Genomic DNA, 21,461 nt, shown 5'->3' with positions numbered 1-21,461 from the left:
GGATTATTACCCGCTATTAAAAAAATAAATGTTTTGAATGAGAAGCTGTAATGTAGCCAAATTTTGGAGTGGCGCCCCGCCATGGAAGAATGAATGTAGCGTAAACCATGCACTAGCTCTAAAGTGACGTTTGTGAACTGGCAGATGTTAATGAATGGCGGAAGAAAGTAGTTCCTAATACAAAGGGGTTTTTAGACTCCCTGTGTTTGATTTTGTTTTTTATATACATGATTGTGCCGTCGAACTGTTGTATAAACACAATATCACAATCATATCAGTGCGATATGGCTGCATATTGTCACTGGTGGGGCACTAAGGCACTCGGCCTGTGGCCTTGAGCCACCACACGCCTCCCATCAGTGCCAATATACAGCCATATCGCACTGCTACTCGTGTGATATTGCTTTTGTATGTATGTATGTATGTATGTGTGTGTGTGTGTGTGTGTGTGTGTGTGTGTGTGTGTGTGTGTGTGTGTGTGTGTGTGTGTGTGTGTGTGTGTGTGTGTGTGTGTGTGTGTGTGTGTGTGTGTGTGTGTGTGTATATATATATATATATATATATATATATAGGGTTAAATTGATTAATATCTATTATTTAACTAAATTAGTAAATAAGGTTGTCAATGAAATATTAATATAAACAGAAAAAAATATATAATAATATATAATATATAAAAATATATAATAATTATAATAATCATTATTAAATATTCTTATTAGAAATATAATTATTGTTTAGATATTTTAAACTAGTTATACTTTTACTAATATAATTATTGTAAGTAATACATTTTTTTAATAAATAATACATGCTATTAATAGTATTAAAAATTATTATCATAAAATATTCATTAATTCATTTTCTTGTTGGCTTAGTCCCTTTATTAATCTGGGGTCGCCACAGTGGAATGAACCGCCAACTTATCCATCAAGTTTTTATGCAGCGGATGCCCTTCCAGCTGCAACTCATCTCTGGGAAACATCCACACACACATTCACACACACACACACACACACGGGAAGGCAGGGAGAACATGCAAACTCCACACAGAAACGCCAACTGAGCCGAGGTTCGAACCAGCGACCTTCTTGCTGTGAGGCGACAGCATTACCTACTGCGCCACTGCCTCGCCCATCATTAAATATATTTATAATAATAGTTATATTAATAAGAATATCATTATTATTATCATTGTTAGCATTATTATATTATATTATGTTGTCATATTCATTCATTCATTCAATATTCAATACTATTCACATACACACACATTATTGTCTCACTGTTTAAATGATCATTAGTTTAAAAAAATGCTAATTGGTTTAAATGGCAGCATTGATTAAAGCCTAATGAGAATCTGCATGCTTGCAGTGTATACAAAACATCATTGATTATGACGGCAGTGAAGTTTTGATGCGGCAAGCAATAAAAGCTACATCCATCTAATCCACGTCGACTTGAGTTTCTGTCCTAATCAGCGAGAGCAGCAGGAGACTGCGGACACAACACACACACACACGCATAAGCACACACAAAACTTCCTTACAGCTTGTTCTGAATCAGAAAAAATATGTTTCTTTCTCGTGGAGTTCCTCTTTTCTGTGTTCCAGGTGAGTTGAGAGTGACTCCAAATGGATCGATACAGAGTTCTGGGTCGAACATCTTTGAGGCGAAAGCACAGACGAATCCATCAGGAACAGCATTAATGTGCTTTCACAAGAGAAGAAAGACTGGAGTGTGGCTCATCTTCACTTGTTTAACTATTAACCACGCAACATATTACAATAATTAATTTTCTAATTGATTTCTATCAAGCTATTGTCTGTGATCAAACACGGGCCGTGCTGAAGCTAATTTCTTGTGAAGCACGAGGTTACACGGGTCAGTTAGGCAATTTATGCGAGACGGCTCATGAATATTCACACACCGCAGGAATATTAGTGATGTGACTGGGCCAGATACATCGATATGCAAATGAGGCCCAGGAGGTGAAGTTGGTGATGATTTAGCGAATGATTTTCAGCGCTGTGTGGAGTTATGATCTATAGCTTTAATCTCAGGTTTGTTGAATTGTAGGTCAAGACACGAACAGAAGAAGGCAGGATCTTATCGTTTAGGGAGACCGGATGACCAGGATAAAAAATGGTGACAGTTTGAAGACACAACTGGTGAGTAGTAAAAGTTTTTTTTCTTATTTTTATGTGGCAGATCTGAGAATGCATGTTTTTGTGTTCACGACTGTAGAGAGCCGAATGGGTAAATGTGTGATGCTGTCCAATTAGCAGAGTCAATTTTTCTGATAAATTTGACTTAATGTTAAAGAGCCGAAATTATACATGAAATAGGGTCATATTTTGGTTGTCTCCAAGGGTCTCCAACAACAGTCTAATATGCATGCAAGGTCAAAAAACACTTATAATCTTAAAAACTTATAATCTGCATTTATTTTTACCTAATTATCCCAGCGACTCCCATATGAATCGTCCAGTGATTCATTTGTTCCCAAATTCCTCCTTAGCGCGAAGCTAATCTGCGCTGACTGGACCGACGACAGTCTGCTGCGATTGGTTGACACTAAGGGTGTCACGATCCTCCAAATCCTTGATTCGATTACATTTTCGATTCTAAAGGCACAATTCGATTCGATTTTCGATTATGAATAATTAATTAATGACCAATTAATTATTTGTAGCCTACCATTTAAACTACCTGACCTGTATGGTCTTTGTTTTACCCATAAACAAATCATACAGTAAATGAATAAAGGCAAGATACACACATCATTACCACCTGTCAATCACTTTTTTCTGCGGGACTGTGAATAGGCAGTGATCTGTGTCGTTATAATGGCGTCGGTAAAGAAGATGCACAACCAACAGGAACCAGCCAACAGTATCTGAGGTGTTCGCTAAAATGACTAAGTACAAGTGAGTGAAAGATTGAAGCAGTCCTCTGACTGCCTGGACCTGCTGTCTCGAGCGCATGGCTGTGTGTGCGTCTGTGTGGTCACGTGATGTGCATTTTCAGAGGCAGAGAGGATGGAGGGCTGCTCAGAAATGCTACACGCCACTGTGGATGTCAAATCGTTGTCGTTCTAAAATGCCATTTAAAAACAAAAACAGTGTAAAAAGGGCCTGAGTGTGTACTTTTCGCGAGCGGATTTGCAACGGGGGCGGGCGGAGGATCGCAATGCCGGTGTTGTCTATCGGACGAACCGTACGTAATACGTACATAGCAGAGCTTGCAAAACTGTGTTTTTTGTTTTTTTTTTGTCGACAACACAAACGTTGTCAACATAACTCACTGGAAATCCAAAATGCTTACACACCGGCGACTTCATTGAAAGAGGAGAGGGTTTAAGTTCTGTCGACGGGTCTCCTGTATCTGCAGTTCAACAAGCACTTCAACAAGCCTGTTATTTTCCCGCTTGGCAAGCCAAGCTGACGTGACATAGGGGCGTGGCAGCATCGACGATTCTATTTTTTGATTCGATAATCGAAATTGAGCATAAATTTCGATCGATTTCGATCACCCCTAGTTGACACTGACTGCTTTCAGTCAGAGACAGAGCACCTAAAATGTGAGTGAAATGCCTAGCAGCTAATCAACAAAATAGAAGTAGTCAGAGTGTATACACGCTCGATAGTGTAAGGCGAGAAGTTTAGCTGCCAGTGGATGAATGTAAATACAGACGATGGACTTGAAAATACAGACGACTACCTATTTTATTGAGCAAAAACTCCCAAGAACTGGCAAGGAGATCTCCTAGCTTGTCGCATTCTGTTCTTTTCACAGACACACACACACACACATATTCCCCTCGTCCTCGCGCACGCGTCCACACACACAGACATAACCCTCTTCCAGACGACATCGCGAACACACACACAGACACACACACACACATATAACACTTCTCCGGACGACAACGCGCACGCGCGCACACACACACACACACATTACACTCCTCCACGGGAACGTAAACAAAGCAGCACACGTCACGTTTTTAACGTGGCTTTGCACGCGATATGAGAATAAGGCGAGTTAATCTGATGCAGTACACGCGGTTACAAGTAACAAATCACAACTAAATACATTTGCAAGCTAGAGTAAATGAAGCAACTTTAATCGCACGTACTTACACTTGAGAAATGGAGGAAGAAACCGATCCCCCTGACATGTCCAGTCCTTAGCTTCCATTAAATAAATGTGAACATTTTACAGTAACTACTGTAATTAAAATTTCAGTAAACTGATCATCTTAAAGGTTCACGAAACTCTCAAGTACTTTTTTTTTTTAGTTTTTAACAGATTTGTGTGTTTAGCATCAGTTAAGACAATGTTAGCACCTCTTAGCTTAAATTGTGGGAAAAACTGGATAATTTAATCAGCTATTTTCAGCTTCCGGATTTAAAATGTATTTTGAGGCGGGATTAAAATCGGCGACGTATCGCAAAACTGCAAGTGCAAAGATGACACGTCGGTTTCTCATTATTATTCAAAGCCGAGTTTTCTTATCCTATGAGAAGAGGCTGCTGCTTAATTATTAATGACTGCACGTGCTTTCCGAAGGCAAGCCAGACCTGCCAGTGCCAAGCTGTGAGACACGGACCCACGGCACGCAGTATTTAGCTGTTCATGAAGGGTCGTATGTTTTTGTTGCCTTTCATCGGGTTAATATTGAAGCTCATTAATCCGATTCAGCATGTAGAATCAGCATCATACATCAACTGAAGAGCTTTGATGGGTTATTTAGCAACAAGTCAGATCGCGAGAACAAAAACTGAAGTGTGAAGCAAGTAAACAATTAAGTCAATCACAATGAGGCCAGCTGTAATTATGCTATATTTCTCAAATATTTGCATTGGACATAGATTTTTTAGATTACTATCACAAATGCACGTCATGTACACAGAGCCATCACCTGTATTCTCTATACTGTAACTGCAGGTTAACTGCTTATAAATGTTATAACTTTAACTGTTAAAAACTATTAGTTATTAGTTAATTAGTAAAAATATATGGTTATGGTATAACTCATAACCTTAACTTTTCCAAATTTGATTGAAATGCAATGTGCACCATTTGTGAAGCTGCTTTGAAACAATGATTATTGTGAAAGCACTATACAATTAAACTTGAATTGAATTGAATATTTGCATGAGCGAATCCCTATGTGGTGAGTTTCAAGTACTGGGATAATAATACTAAATTCTGCTTTGTTTACTCTGTGTTTACTCTGCGTGTGCGCATCAGAAACCCATCACCCACAGGTGCAGAAAGACACATCTTCTCACACAGGTGCAGAACGCACACTCTCATTCGCACTGATCATTTGGCTACTGTCCAGTTTATGCATTCACATGCTGCTTTTTGGTCCAGGTGAGACCAGACATGAGTCAATGCAAAGTGACAACACAGTTGGTTTTCATTTGTGCCGATCGACAATAGTATCGTGTAACGACGATAGGCAAAGATTTCGCAGATAGCTGAAACCTGTGATGTATTTAAAGACGATATTTTAGCTCGTTTTGCATTAATGGAGATCCATTACATGTTTTGATTACACTGTTGAATAAAATGAATAATATTTTTAATCATCATCATTAATAATAAATGACCTTCAAATAATTTGACAGCTTCGGACTGCAGCCCCACGCATCTTTAGCATGAATTGAAAATTAGACTAGCCTCCTCAAAGGAAAAAAGTACAATAATTTTTTTACTTTACGATTTTTACAAATAAAACAACCAAAAAAGATATTTCTCTTATCAGAAAACAATATCCAGAATGCAGCAAATACAAATGTAAACTTGATTATTGCTTTTGCAATGATGATGATCAAACTAATACCAAGTTCAGACTACATGATTTTCAAAGTAGTCGTGTCACAGATGTTTGCACACTGCATGACTATCTGGGCTAGCGTTTTCGTTTCATTTGTTTACACTGCAAGATGGATCGGCGACAGGGACATTCACATTGCATGACTTCACTATAGGAAGAATCGCCGACACCTTTGTCCAAACTATGTCTCACAGCCAAAAACACGTAGTATATCTTTTGTTATTAACTACATAATGAGAAAGAAGCCTTTAATGGGGTGGAACATGTACATGTTTGCTCACCTGGGTTTAAAGGGAATTAGCCATTTCTCCTCAACGTTGATAATAAACTAATTTATTTCTGTATGAAACGTCAAACAGACACAGTTGCTCCTGAGTCCTGTCAAACCTCCACTAGTTTTTCCTCCATTTCGTAGGACCAAATAAACCGAAAAAGAGCGCTTTTAACTTCTCCCCCAGCCTCCCGCTGGCCTGCAGCAGGTACACACACACGCACACACAAGTGAAAGCTGCTCTCTCATTGGCTGTTGGTTATCGTTGGTGTTATTTTCAGTCAAAACTCAATTCACACGGCATGATTTGAATCGCCGACAGCTCCAGATGTTTAGCATGCCAAATATCTCACAGGCATCGGCGACTCATCTGCGATTCTCTCAGATCGCGTCTTTGAAAGTTCATACTATGTGATTGTCACTCATGTGCACGAGCAGCGATTTGCTTGTGATTTCAGGCATTTGTCAGCGATTTCTCAACCTGTCGGCGAGCCAAAATCGGGGCTAAAATCAAGCAGTCTGAACTAGGCATAAAGTCGGGCTGCACTCAACTTCAATAAAACGAAAATGCCTTCACCAGATATAAACAGTCACGCGCAGCTAGTAAATCCTCTGCATCCCATCAATGCATCCGCGTTTTTTCGGTGCATAGATAAGTATTAAGGATGCATCGATATGGATTTTTTTGGCCGATATCATTAACCGATAACTCTTCAGATTTGGAGGCTGATAGCCGATATATATATATAGGCCGATAAACATAAATATTAAAAAATGTTATAATGCAGTGATTTGCATTGGTTTAAATCATTTTCCAATATAAAGCATAATGCAACTGAAGTAGATTATTAAATAAGTAAAAAATCAGCCGAAAGGTTATTAAATACAATTTTTTTTTCAATAAACAAGCAAATAAGTAAACATAGCACTGCTGCGCCCCCATGCAATAGGGTATATGTCAAGCTAGTGTTTTCTGATAAACTTCCAGACCTGTTATTGTGAATTTTTTCCATTTTATACGGTTCCTTTTACAGCATCGATGTTGTAATGTAATTAAAATACACTCAGTTAAATAGACTTTGGCATTCATTTAGTTGCTCAAGCGTAAAACGAGACAAAAAGCCGTTTGCCTGCACGCGCCAGTCAGAATCGGCAGAATAGCGCAGAAGCTATTTGAATAAAGCACATCGAATATACTGGGGTAAAATAAATGATCGTATTATAAAGACATGGCGGGGGGAAATGTAACTTAATGCAGTGCTTCTTGTACAATCTGAGCCCCACTTTATATCGGATATTAATCAGCCAGTGGAGATCGCTGATTTTTAAAGAAAACAGACCTTAAATGCGCCAGTTTTTGCATTGGCATACAGTTGACCGGAAGCGCCTAACCCAGGTTACTGGCAAATTCAAAGTCCTGTTAGCATGCTTCGGCATATACCCTATAGTATCGTGTATTGGCAATCTCACAGGAGGACGATATGGTGATCTGAAAATTTTGTATATCACCGAACACTAGTCTTATTATAGACCCATCAATTCCAGCAAAGAAAGAACTTGTGTGTATGACGTAAATGAACACATTTATCTCAATATTCTGAGAATCATCCACACTCCCTGTACGATCACTCACCTGCGTCCCTTGTGTGATGCCTTGTGGGATCTCTTTGATTCCGATGGATCCGCATTCAACAGTCAAACTATAGCAGCGACACCCGGAAGGACAAGCCAGAGATGTAGAGCTCAGCTGGGCCAACATGAGCACCAACACGGCAGACATCTGACCAGGATTCATCTCCGAAAAAACACTGCAAAAAACAGGAAAGAAGGAGTGATAGAAAAGAGACTCAGAACTAGGGCAAAAGAGGGGAAAGAGAAAAGAAGAAAGACAGAGATGGATTGCAGTTAACCAGCGGAATAATCGTCCAAAAGAGGGAAAAAAAAGAGAGAAAAATAAAACAGGGCTTGTTGTTAAAGAGCGCATGCACGTGTGAGCTAATCGGATCCGTAACGCATGAGAATCCCGCTTAAGTGGATCGGAAAATTGAATCCTGCGGTGCAGAAAGGGAAGTAAGTGTAGAGTCAACATAAGGAGGAAAAAAAAGACGGAGAGCACTCAATTCTGCCTGCTGGTCCCTACAGAAGAGTCTCTTAGGAGGAATCTGTGGTGGGCTTTGGTTAATTAAACATGAGGCTCGAGGTGCACATGTTCACCGCCGTCAGGATCCCTCTTCTGTTTTAAGAGAATATGAAATACAACGGCAAACACCGGCCAGCGCTCATAACACATCTCTCCCAGGAGAGCAGATCAAACCCTGCGCCTGCTCCGCTCGCCTCATCCATCTCAAATCCCCAGCTTTTCATTAAGACATGGATTAGAGGAGTTATGAACAAAGACGTGCGCGTTTTGGCCTGCTGGACCTAGATTTAGATTCAGCGGCCGACTGTATGACTGTATGTGCTGGTGGAAATGGGTTTAAACTGTAAGTAATACAGTAAAAGCTTGGTGTATGTATAATAATAATAATAATAATAATAATAATTCTGTTAAGTTCAACTGTTGCAAAGTTAAAAAGTTTAAGGAGAGTGAGGTTTTTAAAAAAAAGGTGCTTTGAATGAAAGTCTCCCCAATGAGCTCACCAAGGCAATATTTATGTGATGAAAAATACTGTAATATCATGAACTGATACTGCTGTTAGAAATAGGTACTTTAATATATGTTAGATTTTATTTTATTTATGCGATTTAAAGCACTAATAATATTCCATTCTTCAGTGTCATATTTGCTTTTCGAAAAACTATTCAAGAGGGATTTAGGAACAACAAATAATAACTTCTAGTTGATCATTTGGTATCAGAAGTGGCTTATATGAAATGAAAAGGCCTCTAGATTACGCTTATTTTTTATGCATTAGTAATTTGTAATGATAATAAAAATATATATTTAATAACTCATATTAAAAATATATGAAATGAGCACTGGGTGTCACGGTAGCACGATCACTTCATAGCAAGAAGGTTGCTGATTCAAGCCTCGGCTGGGTCAGTTGGCATTTCTGTGTGGGGTTTGCACAAGGTCAGTGAGGTTTTTTTTAAAAAAAAGTGCTTTGAATGAAAGTCTCACCAATGTGCTCACCAAGGCCATATTTATGTGATGGACAAATAATAGCGTGAACTGATATTGTTTTTTTTTTAAATGGGTACTTCAATATATTTGACATTTTATTTTATTTCTGCAATTTAAAGCACTAATATTATTCCAGTCTTCAGTGTCATATTTTGCTTCTCGAGAAACTATCCAAGAGGAATTTAGGAAAAACAAATAATAACTTGGCTTCTAGTTGATCATTTGGTATCAGAAGTGGCTTAAATCAAATGAAAAGGCCTCTAGATTACGCTTATTTTACCAAAATAAAATCATGCTAAGATCATGCCTTGATTTTTAATGATTTAATTAGTAAAAATAATTTTTTACAATTGAAATCTTCAATGTCTACTGTAAAAACATGATTTCCGGAAACTACTAAAATATCCAGTTTTAGTCATTTCCATAAAGCATGTTTTTTCCAAGTGTTATCTGTTTTTGCAAAATCGGGGGTTTTTGACCAGTCTGTATAAAGTGGAGTATTATTAAATAGTTATGTCTAATAAACGGTAATGTGCCACTTTGACATCTTTAGACAGACATCTTTCCTCTTCATTAACTATAAAGAGTACCTGCAGATCAGCTACTGGCATTTGAAACAGCCAGTGAAGTATAGGTACCGTCACTGTAGGACTTGTTTTCATGTTGTTTGTCTTATTGTCTTGTCTTCTACATCAGCAATCCATCCAGAACTACTATTATTTGTGTAGTTTACTCATTCTCTCAACATTTTTTTCAGTTTCCCTTTTCAGTTCTTCTTTAACTGAAAGTCTTAGTGTGCTTTCACACCTAGACTTTTGTTTCGGAACAAACAACTGGTCTTGTTTGCCCAGTTGTTCGTTTGGCATATGTGAAACCACCAATCGCGCTTGGATCCGCGCCAAATCAATCGCTCCGAGATCGCTTGAATGAGGTGGTCTCGGCTCGATTGAAACAAACTTGTAGCGGATCGATTGCAGTGAGAAAGCAATACGATCCGAGCCCGGTTATATCACATTATGGATATGTAATAGGCATATGGCTATATGAAGAGAGAATTAAAAGTAGGGCGAGAGGCCATTCCAGACATCCCAAAGTCTACCGTAAGGTTCAAAAGTCTCCCGCAAATGCACAGAGACTTCCAGATGCCCGCAAACGAGTAATAATCTCCTGGAAATCTTGCGTTTTCTCCAGGTCCTCATTTATGTTGTGCACCCTTCTCAGCCCTCCTCACCGCATCCCTCTTCAGACACATTGCGCGCACCTTGTCAAACACCACCAAACCACCACCCCCCTGACAGCTAAGCGAGACTCAAAATAAACCCTAAAACTCTGACCAATGTGAGGAGAGTTTACTCACACGTGACTTGTTTTAGCTCTTTTGGTCCGTTTAGAAATTTTGCCGTGTGAAAGCGAACCACACCAAGAGCAAAGAGCAACAATGTAACAATTGTAATCCCTGTTTTGGAACACCTGAATCGATTCACAGGTGTGAAAGGCACACTTAGTTTACCACCTTAGTGAACTCCAGTACACCATCTTTAAGTGTTTTTTATTTCTAAAAGTTCTTCTGCATTTCCACCTGCAGCACAGAGATTGAAAATGATCATGTGCTGTAGGCTCCACATCCTGTTCTTAAGAACTGATGTTTTTTATTTCATCTCATTTCTTTAGCAAAGATACTGCTGCCGAATTGTACACTATACTGCTATTACATATTACTGATCTGAGTAGTGTGCAGTACTGTTTAATATTTTCAATGATTGTTGACTTGCTCGCAAATATACCCATGCCATGTTTTTTTTGTTATTTTCTTTGTGTTTGCATAATTTCCATCCATACTCCAAGCTATGATGACCTTCTTAATAAATGTTCTGTTCTGATCTCAAGCCTATAGGCAAAGAGTTGAGGAAGCACCAATCGGAGGCAGCATTTTTATGATGTCATCAAGTAGCCTTCTTACAAAGAATTTTACAGTATTTTAAAAATACAAAATACAAAATGCTAAAGTATTTTAATGCATAATATGAACTCATTTTCATAAACTTTATCAAATACAAATTACAAAATACTATTTTGTTTTTAAAATATGTATTTAAAATACATTCATCATAAATACTGCCCATCCCTGTATATGACTCCCATGAGCTTGGACGACTGCATCCATACATCTCTGCAATGACTCAAATCACTTATTAATAAAGTCATCTGGAATGGCAAAGAAAGCGTTCATGCAGGACTCCCAGAGTTCGTCAAGATTATTTGGATTCAGTTTCAGTGCCTCCTCCTTCATCTTACCCCAGACATACTCAATAATGTTCATGTCTGGAGACTGGGCTGGCCAATTCTGGAGGACCTTGACCGTCTTTGCTTGCAAGAACTTTAATATGGAGGCTGAAGTATGGGTATGCGCTATCCTGCTGAAGAATTTTGCCCTCTCCTTTGGTTTGTAATGTAATGGGCAGCACAAATGTCTTGATACCTCAGGCTGTTGAGGTTGCCATTCACTCTGCAGATCTCTCGCACGCTGCACGATGTAACCCCAAACCATGATTTTTCCTTCACCAAACTTGACTGAATCCTGTGAGAATCTTGGGTCCATGCTGGTTCCAATAGGTCTTCTGCAATATTTGTGATGAATGGGATGCAGTTCATAAGATGATTCATTGGAAAAATCGACCTTCTGCCACTTTTCCAAATGTTCAACTAAGTCAAGTTATTATTTGGTGCTCTTACCACTGAGATCGATGACAAGACTTTTGTCAGGGTGTATATATATATTTATATTTATATATATATATATATATATATATATATATATATATATATATATATATATATATATATATATATATATATATATATACACTGTATATATATATACACATAAAACATTACATATTTGTTTTAAATAAATATTTATGAACTAATATATAAACTATATAACTGAATGAATCAATCACTGCCCAAAGTGACATGTGAACATCTGATATGTTCTGATTAACTGTGGTTTTGTTTTTGTCAGATGATTTTGTCACAATGAACCATATTTCAGACTCGATTTGTTTGTTCTTTGACAGAACAACATGAAAGCATGACAAGATAATCCAAAATCTCTTTGTATCCTGCCAGCAAAACCCTTCTTTGTGCTGTTTCCAAAGCTACAACTCTTTCTTTTTCTTTCTTTCTTTCTTTGAAAGAGAGTTTGCTGAGAGCCAGAGCCGCATCCTAGTCTCTCAGAGAGGATCAATACGGAGTTCTATGTGCGTTTAGCAGTTCTAGGTCGACTGTCTGAGAGCTTAGACACTCTGAAACATGCAGTGACAAATAGATCTCCACTGAAAGATTTTCCGGTCCATGGGCATCAAAAGGCCTGTTTATGATGCATGTTTGTTGATCCAATCACACGTGGATGACACTAAATACAGGTGTAAAATGCATCTGCTGTAGGGCTGCACAATATATTGAAATATTATTATCGCCGCAATATTCGGTTATTAACTTTTCTTCCAATATATGCCAATATTCCGGCATATTGTTTTTTTTTTTCCAATTTCTGTTTAACAGAGAGAAGATTATTTTAACACATTTCTTAACATAATAGTTTTAATAACTCATTTCTAATAACTGATTTATTTTATCTTTGCCATGATGACAGTGAATAATATTTTAATAGGTATTATTAAAGACACTTTTATACAGCTTAAAGTGACATTTAAAGGCTTAACTAGGTTAATTAGGTTAACTAGGCAGGTTAAGGTAATTAGGTTTATGTAGAACGTTTATTCTTTAGACTATCAAAAAAAGGGGGGCTAACAATTTTGACCTTAAAATAGCGTTAAAAAATAAATTTAGCTTTTATTCTAGCAGAAATAAAACAAATAAGACTTTCTCCAGAAGAAAAAATATTGTCAGACATACTGTGAAAATTTCCTTGCTCTGTTAAACATAATTTGGGATTTATTTTTTTTAAACAATATAGTTAGTTTGTTTTAGTAAAAACAAAATAGTCATTTATTAATATGATTAGTTTAATATTAATCAGACAGGTTTTATTTTGGAGACCACCACTTGGACATTATCCTCCATGTTCAGTCGCCTGTTTTATTTTTAATGTGTTTGGGTGCCATAAAGGTGTTGCAATCTAATGGAAAAAAAAAAAATTAAAAACTGATGGCTTTTTATTTGCATGTTGTATATTCAATGTAACCTAGCACTTGTGTACTAGTTACATTGAAATAGTACACTGTAAATAGTACCTTCATCTTCTGTAGGTTGTGGATAAAATATAGTCATTTTAATAGTTTATTTAAATTAATTAGATTTTGGAAATCATCAAGCGACTCCCTCTTACTGTCCCAAGACAATCACTTTGAGGGACACTGGGCTAGAATGCCCAAGAGGTGAAACAAGAGCTGAAATTAAATGCTATTGGCAGGAGACAAGAGTCAGAATATCTGCAGAGGTGTTCAGTCATTCCCAATGTATTCAAGTCAAAATATTAGCATTTTGACAGTGTTTTAGTCTGAATTTGATCAGAATATATATATATATATATATATATATATATATATATATATATATATATATATATATATATATATATATATATATATATATATATATAAATATATATATATATATATATAAGCTCTTTACATTAGTCATTTGTAATAATAATAAAAATATATTTAATAACTCATAATAAAAATATATAAAATGAGCACTGGGTGTCGCGGTAGCAGGATCACCTCACAGCAAGAAGGTTGCTGATTCAAACCTTGACTAGTTCTGTTGGCATTTCTATGTGGAGTTTGCATGTTCTCCCCGTGTTTGTGCGGGTTTCCGCTCCGGTTCTGTGGGGAAAACCGGAGCACCAGGAGGAAACCCACGAGTAATACTTGTGGTTCAATAATACTTGAGTAATACTTGTGGTCCAATTGTGGTATTGGTGAATTAGGTAAGCTTAATTGTCTGTATCTATGTGTGTGTGTGTGTGTGTGTGTGTGTGTGTGTGTGTGTGTGTGCGCGTGTGTGCGCGTGTGTGTGTGTGTGTGTGTGTGTGTGTGTGTGTGTGTGTGTGTGTGTGTGTGTGTGTGTGTGTGTGTGTGTGTGTGTGTGTGAATGAATGTGAAGCACTCAAACATTGCGGCTTACTACTGTTGTAAAAAAAATCAATGAGTGAAAAAGAAGAGAGAACCCAGTCCAGGAGACTCGAAACAAGCAGAATTCCTTTATTGAGACGTGTTGGTTAATCTGCAGTCATACAGCGTCTTCAAGGTGTCCAATGTGTCTGCAAGAGCCTACTAGAGGTCCGCAGTCTGCAAGTTCTTTCACAAGTCTCTCACAAGTCTCACACAAGTCTGAATTAGTCTGAATTAAGACAAAGATTGCATGGCTATATTGTGTTCTTAGGAGGAGGGGATTTGGCTAAACAAAAGCATGCAAATTAAGCGTTGTGGTCGGCAGGGTAAACTGCTCTTTCAGGCATTGATCTCATCATGTTCTGGAGACAGAAACCGCCTGACCATTTGATCGAAAAGAGAAAACAATAGACACCCCATGCTGTGAAACTGATAATTGCATCACTTTGGCTTAGTCTGTAGTAAGCGAGGCAAAGGTTAAATGACCCTCCTAGCTGGCATGTCAATGAAATAAAATAATTAAAAACCAGAGAATATAACTTTTTAGTTATACGTAGATTATTGTTAATTTGAAATTAGATGATAAAAATTTATATTTCCACACTACTTACTACTATTATTACTTGTTATTATTATTATTATTATTATTTATTATTATTATTACTTGTCCTCTCCCTGATTTCCTATCCTCCCCTCTCCTCGACACCTTTGTCATAAATGGTATTACTTTTATTTTTTGAAATCATTATTACTATTATTACTGTTCTGACTTGTCCTGTTATCTTTCCATTATCATTATTACAAGTATTTATACCATTATCATTATTAAGGTTGCAGTTGTTGTAGTTGTTGCGGTAGTAGTTGTTGTAGTAGTAGTAGTAGTAGTAGTAGTAGTTGTAGTTGAAGTAGTAGACAGTGTAATAGTATCGATTGTTATTGAGTAATTGTTACGGAGATTTTTGAAGTAGTAGTTCATGTAAGTAGTAGAAGTAGTAATGGTGTGGTAGTTACAGTAGTAGTAGTAGTCGTTGTTGGTGTAGTAATATCAGTAGTAGATGTTGTTGATGTAGATGTAGTAGAAGTGATTGTAGTAGTAGTAGTAGTAGTCGCAGTAGACGTTGTTGTATTAGTTGTAGCAATTGCTATAGTAGTATCAGTAGTAGTAGTCGTTGTAGTAGTATCAGTATTAGTAGACATTGTAGTAGTAGTAGTGGTGGTTGTGGCTGTAGTAGAAGCAGTAGTAGTTGTAATATAAGTAACTTTTTGTAGTAGTAGTTGGTGTAGCACTTGTGATTTATTACTATTGTTGTCAGTTATTACTGTTGTCCTTTCTTTCTTTTTACTCTCATATTTACTATCATACATTAATAAGCATTGTTGTTACTCCCTACCTCTGACTGGTTTCTTTCTACATGTTTTATCTATATCTGTGACACTTGCTTAATTTATTGACTGTTGTTGTTCCTTATGCATGTACTCTGACCTGTCCACCAAGTTACCTTTACATGCATACACACACTCACACACACACACTCACGCACATACCAGTACATGACTATATTGTTTTTGTTTTGTTTTTGTTTCGTTGCTTTGTATTTGTTATTTGTTGACGTTTTCTTGTATTTGTATGATTTTTGCATATTCTAATTAAAAAAAAAAAAAAACATTGCGGCTGGAAGGGCATCCGCTGCGTAAAAAAAAATAGCTGGATAAGTTGGCAGTTCATTCTGCTGTGCCGACCCCAGATTATTAAAGGGACTAAGCCGGGGAAAAAAAAATAATGAAAGTGAGCAGTTTTTATATTATAAAATGTGAAAAGTAGCTAATTAAAACAGCATTTCTCTAAGAAATCATAGGAAATATTCATTCATTCATTTATTCATTCATTTTCTTTTCGGCTTAATCCCTTATTAATCCGGGGTCGCCACAACGGAATGAACCTCCCAACTTATCCAGCACGATTTTCCATCCAGCACAGCGGATGCTCTTCCAGCCGCAGCCCATCTCTGGGAAACACACACTCATTCACACACACACTCATACACTACGGACAATTTAGCCTACCCAATTCACTTGTCCCGCATGTCTTTGGACTGTGGGGAAAACCGGAGCACCCGGAGGAAACCCACGCAAACGCAGGGAGAACATGCAAACTCCACACAGAAACGCCAACTGACCCAGCCGAGGCTCGAACCAGCGACCTTCTTGCTGTGAGGCGACAGCACTTCCTACGTCGCCCATAGGAAATATTGTTATCGCAATACTCAAAAACAAAATCACATATTCCATATCTCCCCATTATGGTGCAGCCTTAATCTGCAGTTCAAACTGCACAAGCCCCAAATTTCACTCTCTGACACGACAGGTTTTGTGAAATGGCAGACAAATGGCTGAAATCAAAGGAAAATCAGAGCTCATACAGGCTAGTGACAATCACGCAGTGTGAATGATCAAAGATGTGATCTAAGAGGGTTACAGACGTGTCGCCAATGCCTGTGAAATATTTGGGATGCTAAAGCGCTGTATCTGTACCTGTCAGCGATTCAAAATCATGCATGAAATGAGCACATAAGTGATGACCAACAGCAAATGAGAAAGCAGGATACAGTTATAGACCACAATCAGGAACATGGAGTCAGCTCTCAGAAAGGCTCCTGGTTTTATTTGAAGCCAAGATGAAAGTTTGAGCAAACTTTAGCAGGACACCTATATCTTTTTGATATTTCATCTCAGCTGTGTAGCACAACGGGGTACCATTTTCTGTCTTGCACAAGAACTCTGATTTCAAGTGTGATCTTGCAATAGTTCCTTATCGGTTCTCATGATGGACTTGGGGAATAATATGAATGTAGTAGGGATAAAGTGCTTTAAAGTTTTAAATAAACTAATGAATATTAAATAAATTACTTTAAATAAATTTATACAATAACATTACTCACCGGGAAAATTAGAGGCCAGACTTGAATGGTCTTTTAGAATATTTAAGTGCACAGCATGCCATATTGTTTGATAATTGTAAGAAATAAAACCGAAAAGCAGTGGCATAAAACAAAAGCACAGGTTAGATAGTGGGGGAAATAAGTATTCAACATGTAACTATTTTTCTCAGAAATCATATTAATAAAGGTGCAATTTAAAGATGCCTTTCAAATGGAGAAGGAAGTCACATGCATTGCTCAGGTGTGATTATTATTATTTTTTCTCACAGACGTCAACAGAGTGTGAATATCTTGATGGTTCTGTGCATTTTGCCTATCCAAACTGATCTTTATTTTTTTATTTTCAGTTGTATTTGAGTCAGCTGATTGTCTGGGCCATTCCACAGCTTGATTTTTTTTCTCTGAAAGCATTCGAGAGTTTCCTTGGCTGTGAACAATTGGATCATCATCTGCGTCTCAATTGGCACACTATGCACTATGGCACTATGTACTATGTACACACTCAACAGCATAGTATATGTATGTAGTGTCGTCCCAAATGGAGCACTAATGTTTTTTTTATAAAGTGGAAATTCAAACTGTTTCCCTGACGGTTGCCAAATCAGTGAAATAAATGACCAAAATATCAAGTAATACCTACCATGAGTATAACTGGGTAACACTTTACAATAAGGTTCATTAGTTGATGCATTTACTAACATGAACTAATCATGAACAACACTTGTACAGCATTTATTAATCATAATTGAACATTTACTAATGCATTATTAACATTCAAGTCTGAGCTTGTTAACATTAGTTAATGCACCATGAGTTAACATGAACTAACAATGAACTACTGTATTTTCATTTACTAACGTTTATTAGCATGAATAAATACTGTAGTAAATGTATTGTTCATTGTTTGTTCATGTTAGTAAATGCATGACTTAACATTAACTAATCAACCTTATTGTAAAGTGTGACCTATAACTGAATCCAAAATAAACAAAGTAATCCAACATGTGCGTCCGATAGCTCCGCCCCTTCCGCTACATGAGCAAACCTGCGGTCGTTGAGTGTGTGAAGTGTCCATCATCACACACTTCATTTTACCGGCTGAATGAGTGCATGATCCGGGTAACTAAAGTGCACTTATTATTTTTAGAGTTTTCAGTGTGAACACACCACTTACACTATTTATACCACAAAATGGCATAGAATAGTGCACAAATATGCGATTTGGGACGCAGCTATTGTCTTGCTAAAATGTCCACCCTGGTTTTTATCTTCATCATCCTGCTAATGTAGATGTTAGACTGAAGCAGCTGATATTAATTTACACTGACGAAGGGCAGAGGGTTGCTGAAGAACTACTGAGAGATTTCAACTGCTGTCTGGGCTTTCACTACCCTTTCACACCTCCCTTTCTTCATGTGTTTAATACTTTTTTCCTGTGTTATTTCATGTTATTGTGCATAACTTAATTTGCAAACTAATTAGATTTGTTTTCTTTATGCATTTCTTTGGTTGTCATCAACCATTAGAAAGGAGCAATTCCAGCGGTATGGATGTGACATTTGCAGAACTCAAAACATAAAATCACATAGAAAGTTTATAGTAAAATATTGAAACATCTGTTTATATTTTCCAGAACAACTAACCACAGAGTAATAAGATAAAAAAAAAAAACATCAATCTGTAAACATGTTTTGTACTACAGATCTGCGTAGGACTAATATTTGAATCCCGCTCCCGCCAGGTTTTAGCCCAAACCCGACTGCTCCCGCTTATATTCAGCATTTTTTGTCCCGCTGCCCGACCCGCCTCGTTCTCTACCCACCAAGCCCGTTCCTGCTAACGGACGGGGGGAGAACAAAACCAAAAACCACCCAGCTATACAGAGTCCAGACAGCCTAGACAACAAGCTGTTTGTATAAACACACACACAGACACATCTAAGCACCAAGCAAGTGACACACACAGACAGCATCAAGCTCTCTCTCATTCACACACACACACACACACACACACAGACAGCACAAAGCTCTCTTTCTAATTCGCACACACACACACTCATAGACAACAAACAAGCCAAACGCAGCATCACGCTGTCTCATTCACATACATACGCGTGCTCGGGAGTCAATAGCGATATCGTTAGACAGCCCGCTTCCGTTCAAAATTAAACCAGTTACCCACCGCTCCTGCACTTTATTCGGGAATTTATTCCCGGAATGCAGACCTCTATTTTGTACTTTAAATAAGGAAAATATACATGCGTTATGGTATGATCAAAGTATGCAAGTTTGCAGTATACCTTATAGAAATTCAGTGAATTAAACTGCACAACCCCCAAAAAGCATGCTAATCAACAGGATAACAGCTGGCTCTCTATAGAACAAACATGATTGATTTGATTTTATTTAATATTTTTGCATTTATGAGGAAAAGGCTCTGTTGTGGATGTGACGCCTCTTTGTTATGGACGTGACTGATGTGAAATTGGCCCTTGTGTGACTTTGGTTAATCAAATAAAATTGGTTAAAATTTTGAATCCCGCTCCCGCCAGGTTTTAGCCCGAACCCGACTGCTCCCGCTTATATTCAGCATTTTTTGTCCCGCTGCCCGACCCGCCTCGTTCTCTACCCACCAAGCCCGTTCCTGCTAACGGACGGGGGGAGAACAAAACCGAAAACCACCCAGCTATACAGAGTCCAGACAGCCTAGACAACAAGCTGTCTGTATAAACACACACACAGAAACATCTAAGCACCAAGCAAGTGACACACACAGACAGCATCAAGCTCTCTCTCATTCACACACACACACACACACACACACACACACACTCATAGACAACAAACAAGCCAAACGCAGCATCACGCTGTCTCATTCACATACATACGTGTGCTCGGGAGTCAATAGCAATATTGTTAGACAGCCTGCTTCCGTTCAAAATTAAACCAGTTACCCACCGCTCCTGCACTTTATTCGGAAATTTATTCCCGGAATGCAGACCTCTATTTTGTACTTTAAATAAGGAAAATATACATGCGTTATGGTATGATCAAAGTATGCAAGTTTGCAGTATACCTTATAGAAATTCTGTGAATTAAACTGCACAACCCCCAAAAAGCATGCTAATCAACAGGATAACAGCTGGCTCTCTATAGAACAAACATGATTGATTTGATTTTATTTAATATTTTTGCATTTATGAGGAAAAGGCTCTGTTGTGGATGTGACGCCTCTTTGTTATGGCCGTGACTGATGTGAAATTGGCCCTTGTGTGACTTTGGTTAATCAAATAAAATTGGTTAAAATTTTGAATCCCGCTCCCGCCAGGTTTTAGCCCGAACCCGACTGCTCCCGCTTATATTCAGCATTTTTTGTCCCGCTGCCCGACCCGCCTCGTTCTCTACCCACCAAGCCCGTTCCCGCTAACGGACGGGGGGAGAACAAAACCGAAAACCACCCAGCTATACAGAGTCCAGACAGCCTAGACAACAAGCTGTCTGTATAAACACACACACAGACACATCTAAGCACCAAGCAAGTGACACACACAGACAGCATCAAGCTCTCTCTCATTCACACACACACACACACACACACACACACTCATAGACAACAAACAAGCCAAACGCAGCATCACGCTGTCTCATTCACATACATACGCGTGCTCGGGAGTCAATAGCGATATTGTTAGACAACCTGCTTCCGTTCAAAATTAAACCAGTTACCCACCGCTCCTGCACTTTATTCGGAAATTTATTCCCGGAATGCAGACCTCTATTTTGTACTTTAAATAAGGAAAATATACATGCGTTATGGTATGATCAAAAATGCATGCAAGTTTGCAGTATACCTTATAGAAATTCTGTGAATTAAACTGCACAACCCCCAAAAAGCATGCTAATCAACAGGATAACAGCTGGCTCTCTATAGAACAAACATGATTGATTTGATTTTATTTAATATTTTTGCATTTATGAGGAAAAGGCTCTGTTGTGGATGTGACGCCTCTTTGTTATGGACGTGACTGATGTGAAATTGGCCCTTGTGTGACTTTGGTTAATCAAATAAAATTGTTTAAAAACATTTCTAAAGTGCTCTAAAATACTTGCTTACACAAAAGACATGACAAAAG

General features: G+C 37.9%; 1 protein-coding gene across 3 annotated transcripts in view; it reads right to left on the bottom strand.

The window, feature by feature from the left end:
• lrrc24 (leucine rich repeat containing 24) overlaps positions 1–21,461 on the bottom strand; it is a 65,793-nt gene that overhangs the window by 12,773 nt on the left and 31,559 nt on the right. Inside the window, exon 2 of one of the 3 annotated variants that reach the window (XM_009298884.5) lies at positions 7,756–7,975. In XM_009298884.5, the coding sequence (XP_009297159.2) occupies positions 7,756–7,917 (162 nt within the window). In that variant the 5' untranslated portion in view covers positions 7,918–7,975. Of the gene's footprint in view, positions 1–7,755; positions 8,464–21,461 lie in introns of those variants that run through there. The other 2 variants (XM_689059.9, XM_009298883.5) reach the window with 2 other exon arrangements.

The sequence above is a fragment of the Danio rerio genome, chromosome 2, assembly GCF_049306965.1.
Source record: "Danio rerio strain Tuebingen ecotype United States chromosome 2, GRCz12tu, whole genome shotgun sequence".
Classification (NCBI taxonomy): domain Eukaryota; kingdom Metazoa; phylum Chordata; class Actinopteri; order Cypriniformes; family Danionidae; genus Danio; species Danio rerio.
This window is presented reverse-complemented; position numbering and strand designations above follow the sequence as displayed.